The sequence below is a fragment of the Nilaparvata lugens genome, chromosome 2 (genome assembly GCF_014356525.2).
Source record: "Nilaparvata lugens isolate BPH chromosome 2, ASM1435652v1, whole genome shotgun sequence".
NCBI classification, from domain to species: domain Eukaryota; kingdom Metazoa; phylum Arthropoda; class Insecta; order Hemiptera; family Delphacidae; genus Nilaparvata; species Nilaparvata lugens.
The window spans coordinates 66,930,129-66,955,428 of record NC_052505.1 but is presented as its reverse complement, the minus strand read 5'-3'; the positions used below and the strand labels follow the sequence as shown (position 1 = coordinate 66,955,428).

Below are 25,300 nucleotides of genomic sequence, written 5' to 3'. Positions count from 1 at the left end.
AATCTTTTTGTGTAGTTGAGAAGTTGATATTGTGGTAATTCATATTGAATGAAAAAGACTAAGAAATTGTCAAAAACCACTGATTTATTGATAATTAGAAAGACCGGTTGTGCCAAAATTTATTTATTTTTTCGAAATTATAACTTTTCCAAGATAAAATTTTATTAGAGTGCTAGATTAACGTTGTGATTTTCTCACGGTATCGGAGTAATTTCATGATGTCATTCCGCACATTACGTAATTAAATTCGGATATTTTCTCTATTGTTTTCAAACGTTTTCCTAGAGTACTTAGAATTGTTGTAAACGCAAAATCATCATAAAAAATCAGTTGAACGTCCATTCTGTTGCTGAGTCTTCTACTTTGATTGAGGGAATTTTCCTGAATTCTGTCTTTGTTAGTTGTATTCCTTTCTCGTTCTATTGAGGGAAATTATTGTCGTCCCCACCACGTCCTTTGTAATTTGGTAATTTTCTTTTGGCTACATTGCCAGCCCTGATACCTATTTTTGATCCTGATTCGGTCGACTTGGAGACCTGAACGAGAGACCGCTTTTATCTTCTGTAGAGTACAGACATGTTTTCTGAGCTTAATTATTTATTGACCTGATTCAATAATGTCTTTTCCAGACAGTTTTTTATTCTCTCTCGGAGACTAAAATTATATTATTGGGAATCATTTATCCCATCAGTTTTGAAATCGCCAATCCTTTTATTAAATTATTAATTGCATAGTTAATTTCCATTCAGAGCGGTTGACTGCTGCACTTTATTATTATTGTAGGCTATGGATTAGTGATAGTCGAAAACCCATTTAAGGGTGAGTAATGAATATTTTATAGTATTGTTGTATTGTCTTTATTTTAATAATTTTGATATTACAGGTAACAACCCCTGATTTAACAATTCTTCGTTTTCAAATATTTTATAACTCAATTTTGTAGTCTTACATCTGAGATGTATGACAATATACTAATGTAAAAGGAAGTGATACTAAATGGAGTATCTTCCTATTCTTTATTTTATAGGTAGAGTCATTTAAATCTCTGACCTTCTGTAATTGTTTGTTCATCATTCTTTTAACTAGTAATTTCTTTTCATAATCCCATTCATTATAGATTTAAAATTCTACTATTAAAACCTATAATATTCCTCTAATTTTATATTCAATGTAAATTGTATGTATTGTATTCATTAGATGATTTCTTGAGAAATCATTCATTGAATGCAATATTTAGTATGTTATTTATTCTAGCATTACTAAGTAGTTGTGACTTGTGTTGCAGGGTTTTTTTTTGTGTGTGTGTATTCTTGAATACTCATTCGAGGATCGTGCTGTAAATATGTCTTGCTGTCAAACGAGGGCTTACGAATTCGCCGACCGAGATGGCCGGTGATATCGGACATCTGACCTTGCCGTGCGGGGCTGAAATGTGACAATCTTCGATCTGACGCCACTAGCCCAATGCCTGGAGGCCATCACCCTTCATCCTCATCCATCACCCTTTGGACACCGGACTCGAGGACGACAGATCTTAGATAAGTACTTGATACCCCCCACTACAATATCAGATGTGCCCCCGTAAATTTGGTCTCTTAAAGACGTATTATATTTGGTCTCTTAAAGACGTATTATACTTGGTCTCTTAAAGACAGATTGATTATTCTATTATCCATGTAAAGATGTATTTTGTAATATTCTCTATATTATTCTCATTATTATAAGAGCAGTCAGTCAACCGCATATCTATGTTTTTAATTCCAAGACCCTCAAACCACTAGGATTAGGATCACATTATTGATCAGATAAAAACCCGCAGATCTCAGGGTCTATCACAATTTCAACAACTAAGCCTTCTCCGACAAAATCATTTGTCACCAGGAGACCGGCTTCACGGTTTCGGTTATTACACCATCAGAGATTGACAATGGTGTAATAACCGAAACCGGTCTTTCTAATTATCAATAAATCAGTGGTTTTTTGACAATTTCTTAGTCTTTTTCATTCGACAGTAAGAATGTGTGAGAAGGAGCAAGATGCGAGAATGGGTGAAGTGTACAGACATGAAAAGAGATATTTGAGACGAATGATGCAGGGTTTGTTTATGGAAGATGTAAGACCAGGGTGACCATTGATGAAAGTTGAAAGAAGTCAAATCACAATCAAACAAAAACAAGAAAGTCATAATGAATAGGATAGAGACTAACCTCAACGTCTCTGCTTTTAGCAACTTCGGTGAAATGTTCCTGGTGTTCCAGCGTCTTATCTTCCTTGTCGTCGGTCATACAAAACACCCTCAGTCTCGCTTCCATCACATCTACGCGTTTTGCAAACACAACGAATCTAAAACAAATTATTACCTAACACTTTATTCATGGCAATAATAAGAGATGAGATTGCACAAACTATTGCCAATATCGTCTATGATACTATCGCCAAGCATATATTCAATAATAAACTTGACTTTCAACTGTCAGCATTGTTTAAAGTATAATTATGACATTATCACTGTCAATAAATGGGAAGCATGGTTCCTACTTATAAGGAATGCGGCAAAAAGATAACTCACTAAAGCATGTGTATAATTCAAATGATCAACTCTCTTTGAACTGGAAATGCCTTGTTTTACAGCATATTTTCTCAATATATCTCATTTATTGAGTTCAACTAATTTGAGATTTAATGAATTCAATATTTAATAGATTGAATTATATTTTAGCTTCTCACTTGTCATTGAAGGTGTTTCGGATAGACACGTTAATTCGTTTGTCCCGGCTGCCTAAAAACAGTAGTTGGGTCATGTCAAAGACGCTGAAATTGATCAGGTGCATCCTGAAAACTGACACTAGACCTGAGCCAGCCAAGTCACTTTATATTATTATTATTGAAGGTACATGTGGTTAAACACGTTAAAAAATAGATCATGAATGAAAAATGTCATGTGACATTATCATTGGAACACGACTTATGTGTTTTAAATAGTGCATATGTGGTACAAATTAAATGTAACTGACTTTGCCATGAAGGGCACATGGTTGGCCTCCTTGTAGAGGTCGGAAGCCATGTTGGTGGCGTTGGCGATGTTACGACAGTCCATCAGCCAGAAGCGCGCTGACACGGTTGTCGTGAACGATACGCAGTCCTTTACGAACGTCAGCGGCGTCGAACCCGTCACGTCCTCCCACTGCGCTCGCGAGTTGCCGCCTACAACACATTCATTTGCCATAAAATAGCAATATTATAAATAACGGAATTGAAATAAATAGAAAACATCAAAAATAGACCAATATTTATGTTGAAATAATACAAACTAATTGATGTAAAAATAGACTGTATTTCACAGAAACTGTATTAATCATATTAACTGTATTTATGAAACATTACCAGCATAAAGAAAACGTTGCTGTAATGGGGTAAAGCTGCGATTGTATGCAATTTTAATAACGATAATATAATATTGTGATGTAACTACATAAATCTATGGGTTTTTAGCAAATAACTGTCCATTCTCTGAAAAGGATATAAAACAATAACTTCCCATTAACCCACGACCGGGAGATAAAACGAGCTGGCTAAATAAAAACTAGTAGGGTAAGTAAATACTCCTCCAGAATAAAAAAAACAGTAAACGCAAGAGTTAGAGTATTTATTGTTACTGAGAAGTAAATACGTACGAGTGAAGAGAACCATTATGGTTCAACAAACAACAATAAATCAATGAAAAAGTAGCTCACTTCTAGAATTATTCAATTCAATGTCTCTACAGACTCTTTTTAGGAATTGATATTTCTTCATCACATCAAAATTAGACTTATCAGTATTTATCAATCTCAACCCTATACACAGACGGTATTGTAGGGGTCACACACGGATTGTCTTGTAGGAGAATTCTTTTAATATTAACACGATTGGAATTGATTTTGAAGTGCGTTTCGAAGAAGTGATTTGATTTGATTGATATAATGTTTCTTTTCATATTGACCAAAAAAAGGCTGAAAGTATTGAGTGTATACCAGTGATGCTGCATAGCAGACGGAGTGTGGGCGCATCGCCCGAGTACTGGTTGATCATGCCCTTGTTGGCCACCTGCGGACAGGGGATGGTGAGGGTGATGGGTTTGTGGAACTTGCGTCGGCGCGGCTCCACGGTCACCACAGGTGAGATGCCCACTCGGTTACCCAGCAGGCGCGACACCAGTTCCGGTGCGATCGGTTGCGCCTGCAAACATACACACACTTGGTCTCGTTTTCGGAGCAATCGTTCAATTCGATTTTATTGCAGATAATTACGATGTTAGATCCTGCTAAACATGAAGGGTTTATTTTAATAAATGACTGTGTTAATTAACAAATAATTGTGTTGAAGTATTAAATAAATAACATGAATTATGAGTATTTTGGATATGGTGGAGTTCATGCTGTTGTGTGTTTGTGGATACTGATTTTGAACTTGAAATTATACACGTTGTATACAAAGAACCTGAACTGGTGGACACTATAGAACAATAAAACAAATCTACAGTCACACAATAAAACAAATAACCAGATCTTTTAAATGAGAAATCTCGTCATTTTTGATCAATCATCACCTTTTTCATCCTTACCCACAACCCCAATCCTTTCATCCTCACCCACAACCCCAATCCTTTCATCCTCACCCACAACCCCAATCCTAATATACAACAGTACCCACCAAAACAAACACTTACATCGTTCCAAAAATTTCCTTCTAATCTCCGTCTTTCAAAGATGACAGCCAGAAGATGGCTTCCGAGTCGATAGCTTTCGTTGTCAGAGTGAAAAACTTTCAACTTCAAATTTCTCAAATTGGGCTCTATAGACAATTAAGAGAAAGGAGGACAATAAAATAAAGTTTGTGCTTGAGTGAGTATAAAAGTGATGACTCAGATCTTCTTTCCATTGTTTCACTCGTGAGGAGTTCCAGTTCACAATGCTCACATTCTCACTGAATCAGGTCATGTGATTTTCAGTTCGGCACAGCTTCAGTTGTTAGGTGGCTACTGTGAATCGGTTATACTGTACTTCACTCACATTATGTTTGTGGACATCGTCTCTCGGCTCTCATAACCGAGTATAGTCATTGTTCACTTACTCAACCAGCGATAATGTTATATGTTACTGATATACGCGTATTTCTACTGAACCAATATTGGCATTATAATGATGTGATCAAGAGAAATTGATGATAGAAATAGAGTGATTACCTGAAGGCCGACCCTAATCTTCTTGGTGAGTGCATTGGGAGGGAAGAGAGCCTGCACTTGCGGCACAGCAGTCGACGAGACCACGCCCCCCTCCGGACCAATGGCGTGCTGCTCCTGCCGCAGCCGCGACACCACCGCAAAGTATTGTGGGAAATCCACAGTCACGATCCTCGTTATGCGGCTCGTCTGCAGGTCCTCTATCTGTCTCAAATCTGTCGACAAAAAGAAAAAAATTGATATTTTAAATTTGTTAAAAATGAATAAAATATACTAATGATTGAGCTTCGGTCTTCGTGAGAAGTATTTGGGAGCGTAAGTCAATTATATTACCCACAATTTAGGTGTATTTTTGTTTATGTTGGCAGTCCTGCTATTTGGTGTTGATTGTGTTTATACCTTTGCAAGTTTCAAGCTGCTAGGTTTGATGTATCACCACTGTCATACTGTTACTCATGACTGCTCAAATTTCCAATTGCACTGAAAAATAGTAACGTTCAGTGATCCGTTCTTATGGTCGGAAGGTGTTTCTGGGACCAAAATCCATCGACAACCAACCACAATAGTCTACGAATGAATTTCGGCCCAGTAAACAACAATTTAAATTTTAATAAACGTTAGGTCTTTGGTGCAAATGGAAAGTAGAGCGGCCATGATTAACAGAATGACAAAGACGATGAATTTGAACTAGCAGCTTGAAACTTGCACAGGTATAAAACGAATAGACAAAGCAAACCAACGCAAAACAACAGTATTTCAATAAGGATTGCTGGTAGAACGTGAATCTCAATATAGATATGATAAAGCAGACATTCATTCCCTTGAATCTGAAAAGTCTTTTGATCAACCAATACGTTCAGATTACTTTCTTTTGGAAACTCTCGTTGAGTACATCTTGATTAGTCTCTACTAGCATCAATATGAAACACATTGATAGTTTGATGATATTCCTATTCTACGATTAAGGGATAAACTACTCAACATCTTTTTCTTTTTAAAGAGTGGAAATCAATTTTTATTTAAGAGTGAAGATCCATTCACTGCAGTTTACCTTCTCCCTGGAAACTTTCGTTGAGAACATCCTGAACGGCTTCTTCGCTGGCATCGAGAACATGTTCGGACCAGTTGACGCCATTGTCGCAACGCAACACAACCAGTTCTCGCTCTTTGCCTCGCAACGACGCGAAGTGCGGCACCTCTATGATCACCGGCCTGCAACCAACACACTAACTAATTAATTAAACTGAAAACAAAATTATTTGATAAATGAAATTTTACCATACATCCTAGCTGGTTAATTTGAAACGTTTTTACAATACAACATACAACTAATTTATTGTGAGTAATAGCATAGAGAATAGATAGCATAAGATTATGCTATTTTTTCCTATGGTTATACTAAACATTCTCACTTGCATCAGCTATTTCGGAAATAACAGATGTTCAGCGGACCTCCACATCAGTAGTATGTAGTATTTATTATTATTTAATAATTAGACAGGAATGGCGTTCAAAAGAACTATGTAAAACAAAAAAATCACTCTATTAATCTGGCTTATTGAAACAAAACTAGAAAATATTAAAACCAAAACTAAAAAAAACTTTTGAAGCAGCAAGAGCGATCAAGATTTGGAAACTAAGAGTTGGATAAGGATATTGAACTGAATAGTCACAGTACAATAATCAGTGTAGATGGAAGATAAGAATGAATATTAATATTATAACAATTAATATAGTGAACTGGTATTTAAGAGTCCACCAATTAACATCGGATTTGATTCATTACTTCTATATGCACAGGGCAAAGAAGAGGAAAATGTATGTTATTGTTGTCTCTTCTTTCGATTAACAGTCTAAAGATACTGGACAAATTCTATATTAATAGGAGAATTAATATTATTAAACTATTAATATGAAATAATTTCATAGTATTTTTTTATTAATAAACAATTCAAGTAGCCCTCTTTAAATACTTTATTATTTAACAAATTCTATAAAAAATATTGAAAAACAGTAAATAGATACTGCGAATTGGTAAATACTGATAAAACTATGAAGATATGAATGACTGACCCGAGAAACTTGGCATTGGACGGTCCAAGCTCTAATATGCGGCTGGCGAGGGCCTCGCCTTCCATGAGCGGAGGCGGATGCTGGAGGCGGTCGCGGCGGAGGTAGCGACACGTGATTCGCATGGGGGCGGCAGCCTTGCGGGGCGGCACGATCACACGCACGCCCCAGTGCCGGCATCCGCGCATCGCACCACCCCTCGCGTCCACCAGAAAACTCACCAGGAAACTACACACAATTCGAACCAGTCCAATTAATTACAAGTACAATAAGAATGTCCTAAAACTAAACTGATCACTAGTATAACCACAGCCATATCTAATAGTATTTCCCAAGCCCCATACTAGGGAGAATGACAGAAGTCGCACATGTTAGATCATTAGACTCGTCAGCCCGACTTTAAATTAAAGTGAAAAGCAAGTACAAAGTCCTAGATAGGTTAAAATGCCTTTTGTTAAAGGATACGCTAGCAGATGAACCATGGGACGCTAAGGACACACTGTGCCGGATCTGACTCTAGTTGACACCAGACGTAGTTCAAACATTTTACAAGATGCTAGTGTAGTACCACATAGTCATAACTGGTAGGGCTCTGTTTGAAAAGGAACCAATAATTATTCATAATTCCTATGGTTCAGTCGACTTGTAAGCTCGATTTGAAACAGTGAAAAGCGAGTTGAAAGTCACAGATAGGTTGAAATGCATTGTGTTATGCATTGCATGTTGCAGTTGACAACTATTTCTAGATCTATGTTTACAGTGCTGTCAATTTGATGGGCATGGCATTTATTAGAGGTGGCTGTAGTATAACCATTGCCATCTTCAGTTAAATCATGGCTAATCTATAGTGTTGGTTGGCTATCTATTGATCATGGTTGAATACAATGCCCAGTGGGCAACACTTCAATAGTGGGGTTGAAATCAGCTGTCAGCAGCTGTGGCATGCAATAATACCTATTTGGGACTTTCCACTCGCATTCCACTCACGGTTTTCAACTCGGGCTGACATGTTTACTAAACCTACAATGTTGCCATTCTCCCTAGGGCAAGACTCCCAACTAGAGAAGGCTGAGGTATAACAATCGAATCCATCAATGGTGTCAATAATATAGTATGAACCACAAATTTTTAGTAAAACTATACAGCTTAAGGCTTTTCAATGTAACTTTATTTGATGAAACAAATAAAATAGGTCGTGAGTAATGAGATGAATAACTTATAGCACAGGTAAAGGAATATTATAGGTTTTAGGTTAAGGGATAGGTATTGAAACACTGATAAATGTCGAAGTTATGATGGCTAAGTGGACTCCACATAACATTTTTTATACCAGTAAAAGCCCCTCACACGAAATCTTACGAAATAGAATGAACTCTTCCATTTCCATTCAGCTCCAAACCTTATGAGAATACATACAAGTAAGCATTTTAAATTTTCCCATCTTACAATGGAAGAAATATAGCAGAGAAAAGAAGCAGAATAGTTTATAATACAGCTTCAGAATGGTAGTGTATTTTTTGATTTGAAATCAACTGAAGTTAGCCTGTGACAGCCAGGTTACATATAACTCCAGAAATATTAAAGAACTACTGGAACCTACAGTAACTATATAACCCACAGTATGGCCATTGACTGTCACGCATTTGATTGGCTAGCTCGATCACGTGGTACAAATCCGACATTAAGATTCCAAACTTACTATATAGTCATTATCTTATTGCATTGAAAACTTGGAACTTATCACTTCTTTTGCCGATTGGAAACATTATTTTGAACTTCCGATGAGTTTGGTAGAACCTTTTCGAAGGGAAATTTATTATAGGTACTTTAATATAGAACGATCAAGATGATTAAAATAGCACTAATAACGCTTAAAACATCAATTTTTCTTCCCTCGGGCTCCTCGCGGACCACTAACAGAGCTTTCGCGGATCACTTTTTGGGAACCACTGATCTCTAATCAATTTCTCTTCGAAAACGTTATACCAAACTCATCGGAAGTTCAAAATATGTTTCCAATCGGTGAAAAAAGTGATAAGTTCCAAATGTCCAATGCAATAAGATAGGACTATAAAGTTTGTTTGGAATCTTTATGGCGGATTTGTACCATGTGACAGTCAATGGCCATGCTGTGGGTAATATAGTTACTGTACTTAAACCAACATTCTATGAGCTATAAATATGACAATGAAACATTTCATGAATGAATGAATTATTTTTTATCAACATTCAGGGTCAAATTTATTCTTAAGAACGCTCTTAGCCAAGAATGCTTCTGTTGCTTAGCAATAGATTACAATCAACGTAGGTAGCTACCTATTGGTTGCTAGGCACATAAAGCTTGCTTGGCTAAGAACAGCCTCAAAAATTAAATTGATTATTTTGTGTGCATGAAATACGTTTTTAATGTGTGCATGCATATACACATTGCATATGCATGTAGTATGAACATTGTTTTCAAAAATTGAAATAAGGTTTTTCGTGAGAGGGATTAAGATGACACTGTAAATATTAGTCAAGCACAGACTGACAAAATAGGACACAACGAAATGATGGTATTTACATGAAATATTAGTTGTTATGTTATCCTTATTTTAGTTTGAGAATAAATTTGATTTTAACAGCATGCTAAAAATGAGGTGGAAGTAGTAACTAGATTTGATACAATCAAATGATACAGTGTAAATGCAATATTGAAATAATTATGAGTTATTTGTCAATTTATACACTAAGTATATTTTGTAAATTATTGAGCATGCTGTTAAAATGGTCCAAAACTATTGAGTTTACTACTAAATAATCAATTACTATTGGGGATTTTTTGTATCAACGAAAAAAATCAACAGTGTTCTACAGGGAGTAATCGGCCTTCAATGATAAAACAACATAATATTATATTGACTTAAATCTTATAATGCACGACACATCCCAACGTATCAAACCATCACTTCATACGCACATACTGATTCTCTAACGAACTACAACATAACAGTGCTTGGTTGTATGAACAAAATGTGTTCTTTATTATGTCTTTAGTCTCCAAGATATAATTATAAATTATAATACTAATAAATTACTAATTTATATTTCAATATCACAGTAATTGATGTAGTGTGCGAGTAGAAACGACTTATTGATTGATCAGGACAGTCAGAGTGAAAAAGTAAATATTTCAATGTCTATATCCTCCAAAGACCGCTCTGATTGCTGCCAAAAAGTTTTTCAATGTAGATCTAAGTTTTTCAAAAAATATGGAAGGGAAAATTTCATTGAATTATGGTAAAGATAGGTCGTATTCTCTACCTGAAATTCTATGCTACTTCTATGGTGAATGAATTTTAGCTTCTGAGGAAGTCACTATTCAGGCTTTCTACAATTCAAACAATACCTGATTTAGACTCTAAACTAGTCAACTAGAAATCAAAATATAAGATATATTCTGAAAATAAAGGTATTTATCTAACAATCTAATAACTTGAGATCAAGTTGAGCAGATATTGCAGACTAAGATAATATTTTATATATTATAGCCTTGATGGACTACAATACTATTTATATTGGTTAAGAATATTGAGAAAAACTACATGATGAGGTATTCCTCTGGCATTGTGTTAATCACCACACATTCATCATAATCAGCAACAAAAGAAAAGTGACAGCATCAATACTGTAACTTAACAAGAAAACAAATGAAGCGTGTTTTAATTGCTCATTACAATGCAACATAATATGATCCACTGCAAACGCCAAAGAACAAAACTAATCAAATATGTGAAGTACTAAGCAATTACAGAACAAATATTACAAATATAATACAAAAAGCAACTACAAAAGACTAGAAACTACTACACATTATAACATGAATTGCACTGAGCTTTAGCAGAGAAACCATAGCCATACAGCTATAGCATCGAATCTGAAAACGGTCTCTAGACTCAAGTCATACAACAGGAATAGCTCGGCTACAGTGAGATTCACTACAATCTGCCAGCATTCAATGAATAGGAAGCGTTGATGTTATTTATGACGAATGCTGGTATTTTTTTCTATTTGAATCTCACCATAGAAATAATGCCACAGTTTTAAAACTAATTATTAAATTTAAAACTAATGCTTGATTAGAAAATTAATAATCATTTTAAACTGTGACGGATTTCTAGCCATTGAAGGGGTATAAATCATTCAAGAACGTATAGGGTAGTGCAAATCGGATAATATGTGTAAGGGATGAACAAAGCTAAAACTACTATATATCCACTTACTTCTTCCATTGAGCTTTGCTGTTTCCACCAAACCCAAAAGGAAAAACAAACAAAAGAAGTTTAGAGAAGCGATGTAGGATTTAAAAATGTCTACAGATAGTACACTATATATAACAATAACACGTTTGTAGTCATCATTAGTATGGAAAAGGAATTTGAAGATCTAGAAATCTAGATACGGCTACAATAATCTGTGTGGAAGCTTAATAAATTAATTTAAAATGTACAAATCTATCGATTTTGAGTAGAAAACCATAAATAAATAGTAGTTAAAATAATAAATATCGACAATTTTTATAATTTGTTCTTCTCACTATATGGTACAAAATCACGCATTCTATTTTGAAAACAACTAGAAAGTGTGCCTGAAAACTTATACAAACTGTAATTATTAATTAATCTTCCAGAAATAAATAAATTTTATTAAAATAAAATACAGTAGGAAGGATTCTACACTAACTAAATCCTTTACGAGGATCTAATAATTTTGGTCTATTAAAAATGGAATACATTTTTATACTAGAGTATCAATAGGTTTCTAATAAATTTCTGAAAAGAGTTCAAGAAACATTTCAAATAAAAAGGAACTCCGAATATGATACAAAAGAGACGTTGATGAAACTCAAAACAAAACTGAAATCAATTTTCTATGTGAAGCGAACTTTTACTGTTTATTACTTCAATAAACATTTATTCTAGACGGTGATCTAAGATGGGAAGATTGGTAAAAAATTAAAAAGAGAGGTTACTAGAATTGTCAAGGAATAGCAAACCAAACACCAAAAACACAAAGTTAGCAATTTAATTCTAGTTTTACATTATTATTAGTTCTTTCAGTTGAAAGATGTGTTTTAGTTACTTTCTGTACCGGTAATCTGTTTACGACTATTTTGTATATTAATTTTTTCAAGTTTGCTTTATAAAATCAAACACTGTGCAAACAAATCCAGTGCTAAATATAAGATAAAGACTCATTTTACATGCGCTTTCTACATAGAATAATCCAAAGTTCCTTCTTAACACGACTTCTATGAATTACTATGAATTGCATTTGTCTTTTCACATCAACACGTCTTATTATTTGACATTTATATACTTTTTTATAACACTATATATTACTTTACATTACTTTTATAACTGAATGATAGTTTAATTCTTTTCATGATTCAAAAATATGTTTTCAAGAACTGAAATCTTGGGTTGGATATTATGAATTTCTACCTGAATACTCAAATATTATTTTTACAATGTGTTTCTCTCTAGAATAAACTATATCGTTATGTTAGTTATTAATACACAGTGATATTTATTTTTATAATTAATTAATAAAAACCAATCTTGAGATTTTTGTACAGCAGCTAATTGTATAGGATTGAGCATCCTCAAAAGAATGAAATAATCAATTGTTTTAGAAAATTGGACTACTTTCTGTACAGATAACGTATGTAAAAATGTTCCTTTATAGTGATATTCACTCTTAAACAGTCAGCATTGTTTGGATGGGGAGAAGTGAAGTTGTTTGGCAATGAATGCTGACAGTTTAAAGTGAATGATACTGTAGAGCAGCCTGAATTTGAATGGTAGAGAGCATTAGGAAGGATAAGCGCAACCACACACCACTGCGTGTCTTGTGTCAGTTTTGAATGTGTTTGTACCTTTCCCGCCACATCCCCGGACTCTTGGAAGGAAAGCGGCCTAGGCGCGCCAGCGAACGATCAAGCTTAAGCAACCTGGCGCAAGTCAACAACACGCACATAAGGCCACCAACAACATAAAAAGCGCTCATTTAGCCGTTCAAACGATAATATATTCGCACAGAAAATCTTTACTACCCAGCTAAGCCAAATAGAACAGCAGTTCAAGGGTGAATTGGATTTTTGAATTTTGAAATTTCTCATATATTTTATAAAAAATATCTAATACTTTAACAGAAATTGGAGAAAATTTTAAATTTGTACATGGCATTGGAAACTCTAAGTTCCAAGCACAAACTTTAAATTATTTCCAATTCATGTTGAAGTATCAGAGAATTTCTGTGATATCAGAGAAATTTCAAATTATTATTCACCTTTACTACACAGCTAAGATAGACAAATAGAATTGCCAAAATTGAAGCCCGTGAAAGGAAGGGTATCTTATAAAAGCTATTAAGACAAACAGAGAATAGAAAGTTCAAGAGCTGACACTTGAGATAGATCAATAGATAGATAGATCTTCAGAAGGAAGCTTCCTCTTTGAATTAATATCTTCGAATACTCATTCATTTGATAGCTTAATAGCTGGCGTATTTGAAATTAAAATAATGAAATTGTGTCAAAAAAGTAATACTATACTTGTTAAAGCACAACAGCATGCGCTTGACTGGCTTTAATAGCTTTTTGAAAATATAAATTGATTGAACATTTGAATATATTATTGTCCTTAAAGCCGGATTAAAGCTGTATAAGGAGTACATTATTAAATAGTCGATAGTACCTTTTTATTTCAACTTCTACATAATCTATTATCAATTTACTAAAATTAATGCCGAGTGAACTGGATGGCTCAAGTCTGATGTTAGAGTTTTCAGGACACACCTGATCAATTTCAGTGTCTCTGACATGTATGACTTAACGACTTGGCTCCGGCAGCCGGGACCGACACGTTCAGTGTGAGTGTTCCTATTGCTCTTTCCACATTTCATTTCTCATCTGCATATACATGCATCCAATGTGATCATACACTAATGTTAAAGTTTTAGGAGGTAGACTAATAGCAATGACTTATTAAAAATATTTTTAAGAACATTTTTTTAATGTACATGTTACATGTTGAATGTTTTTTTTCCTATTATAATAATAATAATTATTATTATTATTAAAATGCCTAGGTTCAAAATGATAACTCGTGTTTAAATGTTTAAAAACTACAAGAAACAAAATTTACATGATATTGGAGATGAAGCACAACATAGAAAGCTGGATAATAAAGATTTTTGCGCTAAATCATCATTTGAAAGTCTCAAAGAAGATATTGAATAGATGTCCATTTGTTCTTTGTACATTAGGAAAGGTAAAGAATAGAAGACAAGATAAAGACGGGAAACCCCTGAAGTGATCATTTCTAAATACTGGGTTTCTATTTTTGAAGAAAAGCAATTGATAAGAGCATTTTATACAAATAAGGTAATGGAAATTGTATGTTATTACTGAATTATAATAAAGAAGATGTGCAAAGAAAAGAAAATATAGATTTGGAAGAAATAGAATGTGAGGCATGATATATCATTGAACAATGAGATAGAAAATATCTACAACAACCCTTTCAATTAAGCCAAAGTTATACATTGATAATTTACATTATGACACACATCATCTGAAAATAACAGAGCACCTGCACATGGAAAGAAAATCAACATAATGTGGTTGAAACAGATATAAACAATTTTCAACAACATGACAGGACAGCTTATGCTATTAATCAAATTCTTGAAAATACTTTTCAAAGGATGGAAGAATAGCAATTATATTCAATCGTTATTAAAATTAATTAAGGATTTTTCCTCAATATCTAAACTTGAAGGAGACTAATTTATAATTTATAGAAACTTGTTTGAAGTCAGAGCAAGTTACAAAAAAGTAACAGAAGTGACATTTTCCGAAAAATAATTGTAAGGGGTGGTTGGATAATGCCAAATGACAATTTTATGATTAGCTCTGGATAATGATAATGCTATTTAATAATAATGCTAGTGTAGAACATGAAATAACACTTACAGACATGCATGATGTGTGATGTTGCTATCATTGAATTGTATATTTTTACATCTTAATATTACATCAACAAACTACAAATTATCTCGGTCTTATTTCATTACAATTTTATCATAAAACAAATAAAAACCATATAACAGTTTTTCAACCATGGAAATATTGTAATAAGGTTATGAATAAGGTTGTTCTCATTTGTTCTAGTTGTCTCTCATTAGGAAGAGAGCAGAATTTATTTTGTTAATGCGGATTGTGAATGGGTTGTGTCAGTTGAAGTTTAAATGGTTGAAAGACGAATTGGAATTTTGCGACCAGTGAATTGTTAAATTTCATAGTTGAAGATAATAATGAAAATGAGAAGTGAAAAGTAACAGTAATTGTTATTGAAAATTGGTTAAGAAATTGATAGCATGAGTATGGTGAGGCAGATTGTATGAATAGATTTGGCAAACCTTATTGAACATGAGTTATGAAAAACATAAATTATTATTGTTTTGAAAAACATTAGTTAATTGTATCCCTCACTGATATAAATAATATGATGAATGATGATATCATTGATGAATGATATGAAATGAAAAAAATCTTAGTAGGGCATCTTATGCCACAAAAACAGGTTTCGTGGGCAAGTTTGTGAAGATGGAACCTAATATTCAGATTCTAGGGTACCTCAGGATATCCGAATCACTTGATGCACCTTTGGGAGTCGCGACTGGGCCGCGTAATAGTCGATTCAAAATTTTAACCAACAAAAAAACTTTTTTCAGAGTAAATTTGTAGAAAATCTATATTCGGTTACGTTTTTTCGGTAAAAGTTACTATACAAAACTTCTTAGACATGTAATTTATGATCTAGTTACGACTATTTCAAGCTCTTATAATGATTTGTTATTGAGTTATGTTTTTTACTAGCCGCTGAGCCAAGTAACTATCATTAAAACATGCTTCCATGAGTTGCAAATCACAAAAATTATCAACTCATTGAGTTGTAAAGGCTAGTCAATAGAGTTGACTATAATAATTAAGATAATAAAAAACTATTTAACCAGGTAGGGGTCGCGCCTGGTCTTTTGCACCCAGTCATAACTGATCAAGGTCATTTCTTTGCACTCATGAAAAGTATGCATCCCCCCTCCTAAGTACCTTCAAATGGACTCTCCCACTAGACAGTGATGCAGTTGGCGCATTATTTCCGTTGTCCCAGTCACTGTCACACACGCTTTTCAACAAGTACTGGTCAAATACACCCAGCGCGACTCCTTGTGTGTGCTAATTTTACTTCTCAAACATAAATTAAATGGAAGAGGAACGAGTTTTGAGACTTTTGGAAAGTGTTAAAAAGAGGAAAGACGTGAGTGAACAAGAAAGACTAGAAAATCCAACAATAAAATCTCAAATTTTATCGTACTCTGTTACATATTACTGCACCTTGTCTAATCCACCCAGCGCAACCCCTCATGTGATTTTCACTTGCGCGACCTCTCTAGGGTTAAGTAGTTGAAAATGTATTATATTATCATTTTCTCATCTTTCTTGTGAAGATCTTTATCTTTTACTGATTTCAATTGTTTTTCAGCTATATTTCCTATGAAGTGCTGTAATCCAGCATTCAGATTCCATTCCATTCGCATTCAGACTATCAAACCTCAACAGTTTAACTAAAATTTACAGTAAAGTAGCAATAACAGATATCCTGACATAATTTATACTATTCATACAATGATATTATATCTCTGGGTTTATTGAAAATTAAAATTGAGTGTATTTTTTGTCTAAATTTAATAGTTTCTAAATTTGGCTTAGTGGTTTTGTGTTTTTTTCTGTTTTGTATATGTTTGGACTTTTTAACATCAAAAAGAACTTTGTGAGAAGTGTAAATTTAAAGTATTCTGCTCATTTAACCTTAGTGTCCGGTTTCCCAATGTTTCCCATTAAGGAACTTTGGACTATATACAGCGAGGTGGAACAACCCTTGGGTCTCCCCACCATTGAAAGCCATACGCTAATGATAATTGAGTGTATTGAGAAATAATGCTATCAACTATGACTAAATAATGCTATATTAAATAGATAATGCTAATAGTTGTTTACCTGTAACGAATACCTTTACCTGTAACGAATAATTATAATCCATGATAAGAGCAACCTTCTCGAAATACTTGGCAGGATCTGAACAATAATTATTATTGATCACGGGCGGTTAATTGAGAACTTGTAATTATGGGAAGTTGTATTAGGATGAGGGGACAGTGGCACGTAGAATAACAGCTGCTGGTTCAACAAATATAACGTCTTATTAGAAGTTTCTTGAAACCACTTGTGGTTTGTGGTAATGCCACAGTGGCATTTTCAGCGAATTCTCTCAATGATACACGATTATATGTATTGAAATGAGGGGACGGTGGCACGAAGAATACTGTCTGCTGGTTTTAAAATATATAACGTCGTATTATAAGTATCTTGAAACACCACTGTCAATTGTCTAAAGTGGCACTTTCAGTGAATTATCCAAAAGAAAAAAATATGCTGAGTATTGGGATGAGAAGAGACGGTGGCACGTAGAGTAATGTCTGGTGGTACGACAAATGCAACGTTGTATTAAAAGTATATTGAACCACCACTTGTCTGTAGCAGCATTTTCAGCGTGAATCGGTTTCTTCCCAATCTAGAAACTGTCCAGGATTACTCGTTTTCTGTGCAGTGTAACGGAAACATACTTCTCATTTGAAGTCACTTATTTGTTTTTAAATTTGTTAATTTGTTCACTGATAATAAGGATCTTGAATATTGGTTCTGGAACACAAAACTTTCATCAGCTGTTGCCTCCATTTCAGCACTTTTCTTTCTCCCTTCATTAGAACACAAAGAGTAGGCTATTAATTATATCCACCACCATATATGCACCACTCCATGCAGTTCTTTCCACAACCCTTTTTTGTCGTCTCTTCTCATGTTTCTCACAAGAACATTATCACACTTTTTAATGTTTTCGGTTCCTGTGCAGAGGCTCTTATCGTATGCCTTTTTTTGCGATTTTTGACTTCTATCACTTTGCTTTCTTCTGTTGCAGCCTTTATCCCCAAAGAGCAATCCAAACGTGCCCTCAACTCATCATGCTGACCTCCTCATTTGGCTCACTATTGTCGTCGTGCTCGTTTCTGTTTCTATTAAAGAGTATGTCGTCAGGAAAATTAGGTTCTCTGTTATACATTTTACTATTTTGCTTAGAAGTGCGTGAACCTAATAGTTGCAAAAAGAACGCCATTGAGGTAATCTCGCCATTCCTTATCTGTTCTCTCCAGCAATGTCTTCATGATGAGACTCTCAATCGTTCTATTCAACCTCTCAACTAATCCATGGCTTGCGGGTGTGCAGAAGTCGATCGTTGCTCCAATTTTCTCACATCGTCATGCACACAGCTCATGAACTCTGCCCTTGTCGTTGATTTGAAATTCTGGGCAACCATGGCGAGAAATTTTTCCTCTTGGATAAAGTTAGCTATTTCCGAAGCCTCTTTGCTTTTAATTTCTCTTACTTTTACCCATTTCGAGAAATAACCTACATATATATTTCATGCCTCTGTACTCTGGCATTTGGGAAAGATCGATCCCGATTTGACTCATCACCTTGTGGGACTGGGATTGGTGGTTGCGGCTCTGGTACCAACTTCATTCATTTAGGGTTCACATATCTACACGTACTGCATCCACCAATGTAATCGTTGTTATCTTTGGAGAAATTCGGCCAATAAAACCGTTTTGATATGATTTCAATAATTGTCGATGTCATTCCTCGATGAGCAGACAAGGCTTTTCCTTGGACATTGTCATCAAGACCTTCGTGCACAATCTTAATGACCTTTCACACTCCTCCTTCTCCTTTTTCACAATCCAACCACCCTCAACTACACCAATCTGTACTCATCATTTCAATCTTTCATCTTCTTCTTGTAATGTAGCTCATTGTTCTGCAGAAAAACTGGTATGCATTTTTTTCCAAAATTTTTCCTCTCCTTCCAGCGGTGGAGGTTAGGAAAATTGTTTGTCTTCAAAAATTCGAAGATAGCATTCTGTGTGGATCCTCTCCATTCCAAACGGTTGGAAGAAAAATTAAAAAAACCTCAAACTCAAAGTTCCTGGGTTTGACAATAGACCAACGATTGTCTTGGAAGTCACATGTGGATGGCATATTGAAGAACTCTGGCCTCTATTCACTCAGGGTATTGTCGAATTATTCAAGTCAGGCTACACTGAGAACCATCTACTTTGCAAACATTCATTCTCACCTAGCGTTTGGAGTAGGACTCTATGGAGGAACATCTCTTGAAAACTTGAAAAAATTATTCACAGTTCAGAAAAAAGCAGTCAGAATCATATTGAAGTTAGGTTTCAGAGAGTCTGTGAGAGAAAAATTCAAAAGCCTCAACATATTGACAATTTATGGACTGTACATAATGGAATGTATTCTGACATTGAAATTTAAAAATGAAGAATATGTTACCCACCGGTATCATACACGCTCAAGGAGAACATATGCACTTCATCAGCACAGGAGACACTTCTTTGAAAAACGGCCATCATACATGGGAGCAAAGTTCTTCAACAAGCTGCCGATTGATGTCAGAGAGAAGGAGGGTGCAGACTTCAAGAGAGAACTGAAGAGATATTTAATTTCTATGAGCCTGTACTCAATTCAGGAGTATCTAAATTGAATTGTTGTTAATGTTGAAATTCTTTGACCTCTTTTACTGTGACGTTATTTATATTGTATTGATGCAATGATGAACGTTCTGGATGAGTTTGTGAGTCCCAAGTAATAAATCACTGGTATTACACCAGCCAATAAATTTTTGCAACAAATTTCGATAAATTCTGGCTGGAGAGAGAGAGAATGAAAGAGAGCAAGAGATAACTCTCTTACCAATGGAATCTCTGTGATGATCGCCTCTCTCATCTCTGGTGACATCGATCTTGAGAGAATCGTCTCCCAGTGATTTCATGTCGTCGACTGTCATGTAGCGATACTGCTGCTGATCACTCAGCATTGGATCTTCTCCTGCAATCAACAAACATCAATTTCATTAACGCATTGAAAATAGCTCGAATCGCAAACGAGAACCACAAGTTCATTCTAAATTGAGATTCTCTTAAAACTATCAGGAGTAAAAGTGGCGAAAATTTATTTATAACATCAATGATTCCCATCTGAACAATAATGACAGTGTAAGGGAATCTATAATATGAATATAATTTATAATACGATTTACATTTGAAAATATTCAAAAACAAACTTGCCTTCAAGTAATCCTACCATACAGCCACACAGGTAGGCTACTACCTTTGATTATGGATACGTTGAGTATCGATTATGGATCGATCAATAATGTATCCATAATCAAAGGTACTACTTTGCTGGATAATTTACAGATATATACAAATTAAAAATTTGGATGATTTTAAAGCACCATAGAATTGTATATAATATATAATATACATTATATTCATATTATAGATTCCCTTACACTGTCATTATTGTGCAGATGGGAATTATTGTAGTGAATTTAATTTTTTTTAAAGATTAATCAAGCCAATGGTCTCATAATATAACAATCATTTAGTGTTAGAGTATACTTTTTGTATACAGTTCTTCTTTCATAGTTCCTCTACCTAGAGTCTAAATATAAATTTCCAAAATATTTGAAATTTTTTATTGAAAACCAATTGTATACCCTAGCTATATAAACTACTAGTTTACTGAAAACTTTATTGTATCAAGTAGTGTAGAGTATCAGGAACCTACATTTTCTCAAAACAACTAATCTGACATGGATAATTTGAATATTTCCCTGTAAGAAAGATAGACAATAGTGGTGTAAAATTAATGTTACATATTCACGGCCAGTTGCATGAACAATGATCAGTTTTATAATAAGGCAATTAGTTGAAGATTTAAAATCTTGTTTGATAAGTTGAATAAGTTCTCCAACAATGTATATCTACATTGTAAATAGTAAAATAATATGTGTTTTGCTGTTTCATTATACCAAAAAATATTCAGATATCATGGAAATTGGAAGGTTTGAGATGAATTTAGAAATCAATCATTTTGAACAAAGAAAATTTTAGAGCATTTTAAAAGCTCCGCGAATGGAGCAGCGGAACATAGAATAATAGTGACCCAAAATATTGATTGGACGTGCTCTCAAACGAGCTATTCAAAAAAAAAACTTCCAAGAAATCTTCCAATTTATTTCCTGTATTGTTTTTGTATAATAATAACAATAATACTCATTTAATAAGTATTGATAAATAAGCCAACCAAAATGAAGCAGAAGCATAAAAATACAAGAAACTATTATTGAAACATAGAATAAATTAAGAAAGTACGATACAAATTAACATATTACATTTTAGACAGGTTAGAAAAGTTATTGATGTACCTGACGAACTCTTATGCCTTTTAAACATGTACATTATTGATTTCTGCTTAAAACTCCGTGATAAAATAACTGTTTTAAGATCAGAGTCATAATTAGAACTGAGAAGCAACAACATGAAAACAGTCTACTTACAAAGATAATGACCCTACAGGAGTGTGAAATGATAACGTCCAAGAGCAGTTGATTACACTTTCAACTATCATCATGATTTTTATTATGAGCAGAGCAACCTGATTAGATTAGAAGAGGAGCAACTTTATACTATTACCACACTTGATAAGTAGTTATTGCTCAAAATTATTACGAAAACAAAATTTTGAGTTTATCATATCGTTAAAAATTAATACAAAATGCGCTCCACTATCGAAATTGATTTTATACGTTTTTTGTAGCAAATCGAGAGCTCTCTGGTAAATATGTGCTCTCCGTGCTATCCAAATCTACTAGGAGGACATCTTCATCCTTAACTACAGAGATTACAAGTTTTAAATAAAACAGGCCTCCGATTAATTGTAGATAAGAAGTTTAAGTTGAGTAATTACAAGGGTTACCACTTACCAGGGACTTACAAAAATTATAACTAATTGACATTATGATTTCTTTACAAGATTGTTGAAAGTGTAAAAAAGGCTACTGAATCTTATATTAGGCTAATAGATTATTTTTTCATGGATATAAAATTTTATTTCTGAAAAGTGAAAAGTTTTCATTTTACCACGAACAAAGCTAGGTGGGAATAAAGATTTTCATAGTTTGCTATTTAGATTGGAAGATTTTATTGAAAAAAAAAAACATCAACAATTAATTGAATATTATGAGATAATTAGAAGCATAGCCTAATGTTCAAATGTTAAAAAATTTTAATTGGATATTTTTGTATTTTCTCAACACATTATTTATTGATATATACATTAGAACTCCTTTATCCGAACTACGATTATCCGAATCGCTTTTAGAAGAAAATAAGAGTTTACGCGAATTTCAGATAATATGATCAAAAAGCACAATACTCATTTAGCAAAGTCGTATTTATACAATGAAGTATTTAACCTTTTAGAATTCGAGTAAATTAAAGACTATAATATATTTAATGGAGATTTGTTGTCTAAATTTCTCGTTTTTTCTTGTGAAAACACCAATATCCGAACATTTGATTAACCGAATTGGGTCCGGTCCCAATCGATTTGGATAATTGGAGTTCTACTATAGTATATTTGTAGACTAAACGGAAATTTTTATTATAGAGGATTAGGCAACTTTGCAGTCGGCTCTTGGGATAGTTTTTATCACACAACCAAGAATTTGGAGCTTTTCTATAATCCCATGTGCTTCATCACTTATGAAAGATTGTCATAAAAATCTGAGAGTTAACCAAATCTCTTGGAAAAAATTGAAAATTCACATAGAAGTAAAAAATTCACGACAGCAAAAGAGAATACCAAGGTATGGAGGTGAAGTATTCATGTATTCGATATTACTGTAATTTCATGAGAATACCTATTATGAATATAATAATTACCCAAATTTTGGTACAGTTTTGCGCTTAAAGCCTGTTGTTCCGTTCCCAATCATTCATAGTTGAGAATTATATTGTATCTATCAATGTATAAATGAATAGATAAAACTTGAAAATAAATCAACTCTACCATCACTATAAACAGTTCTCATAGCACTATGGAAATTATAAATTCATTTCTTCCTTTTTCTAGCTCACGCCGATGTACTAAAACACTCACTTCTTTCTAAATTTAATATGAAAATATTTGCTAATGTTTCTTACGACAGCGGACGAAACACAAACAGTCAGCAGAGGTCTAGCAGTTCCGAGAAGAATTTGATTTCAATTTAATATTGAAATCGAAGCCTACTATTAACAACAAATTCACAATATAATTCAATCATAATAAAATAGCTTTGATGAAGATGATAATAAAATTGGCTTTGGCATTGACAATGTAAATAATAATATACTTTACAATTCAACTGTAAGAAAATTTAACATGCTTAACGAAGCAGAACATAAATATAATAGGCTAATTTAAATAAAAGAGTAGTTGAACAAAAATGAATTTGCTATTCGAGGCATACCATGAGCAATAATTGAATATTTACAAGAGCATGTGTTGCAAACAGTGCAATAAGCATTTCAATAACAAAATAGGGAATCGATTCTAACAATAACAGCTCAGAGCCCAGACTTCACACATCTCCTTTGAAAACTTACATTAAATTTTGGTTTAAATTGAATACATTGAATTAGAATAAATGTTGATAGTATTTGTTCCATCACGTTATTTACGTTCTTCTTAATAGTAGCCAATAAGTTGAGCATAACTCAGTAAAAGCTTTCATTTTCTAGTTAGATTTTTATTCTATTTAATAGGCCTACTCCAGGGAGCATTCACTTATCTTGTTATTCTGAACTGAATATTCCATTTTTTCTAAACAATAAGGAGAACAATAAAGAGCAATATAATTCTAATAGTGGCCTTGCACCAATAAGGGTGAACAGAGCGAAAGTTTAGACCATATCGGAAATGTTTGTGGTTTAAACTAAAGATATCTTTATTGATATGTATATTACAAGAAACCATCATTCAGCTACAGATGTATACAGTTTATTGGGGAAACTTTCAAGCCTCGAACAAGTGATTACAATTTTATCTGTTTATAAGAATGGTCATTTTATAATGTGAGACAGACTCGGAGTCCAGACAGTATTCGGTGAAGCGAAAGTTCTAGAACTGTTTCTCATTGTAATAAATTCCATGTTCTGAGTTTCAAATTTTACACCCATTATAAATAATTTATAATGAATCTCATTTTTGTGAAAGTTTTACTTAAGAGTTTTTACTCTCATTGTGATACATTTCATTTTTGGGATAAAGTTTCAGATTTTTATTTGTATAAAATCTCATTTTTGAGAAACATTTTGTTGTTGCTTCCTTTCATTGTTACATTTTCAAGAAAATTTTAGAGTCTTACTCTCATTATCATTATGAACGCTATTTCTTGAAAAGTTTGAGAACTTACTGATTCAATTTGAATAGATGTTAAAAGTCTGGACCCATCAATAGTAAGATTCACTATAAACTGTCAGCTTTTCCTATAAATAACACCAAAATTCCCCAACCAACCAATGCTCATTTGATTTTATTTCAAATCAGAGTGCATAAAAATAATTATATTTGAGAAATATGGATTGCTGACAGTTGAAAGTGACTCTGACTGGGCGACGTGCCAGTGTGCTGAGCAGCTACTAAAGCAGAGCGTGGTGAAATTAGGAGGCTAGTTTAGCAACATGCAGTAACGTCAAGAGCGCGCACCAAATGGAATGGTGGCCAACTTACGCGTGTAGAGCATCTGGCCCTGGTAGTAGGGCAAGTAGACGTGTTGCGCGTGCGTGGGCTTGCCATACACATTCATCGCCATTGACATTATTTCATCCCCACCTGCCCAAACCAATCCTTCAATACTCATCCTACCCACACACACACACACTCAACTCACAGTCACCATTTTAAACTTAACTATCTACCTTCTCAAGAATATCATCCAC

General features: G+C 33.9%; 1 protein-coding gene across 1 annotated transcript; it reads right to left on the bottom strand.

Moving 5' to 3' along the window:
• Positions 1-2,162: 2,162 nt before the first annotated feature.
• Positions 2,163-25,221, bottom strand: LOC120349664 (ankyrin-3-like). Its single transcript, XM_039420158.1, has 10 exons — positions 25,092-25,221; positions 20,223-20,357; positions 17,394-17,412; positions 13,209-13,283; positions 7,295-7,519; positions 6,273-6,433; positions 5,225-5,436; positions 4,014-4,218; positions 3,015-3,204; positions 2,163-2,343 (listed from the first exon to the last, which is right to left on the bottom strand). Exons 1-10 carry the CDS (start codon positions 25,219-25,221, stop codon positions 2,163-2,165), a joined length of 1,533 nt encoding a protein of 510 aa, XP_039276092.1.
• Between the last annotated feature and the right edge of the window lie 79 nt (positions 25,222-25,300).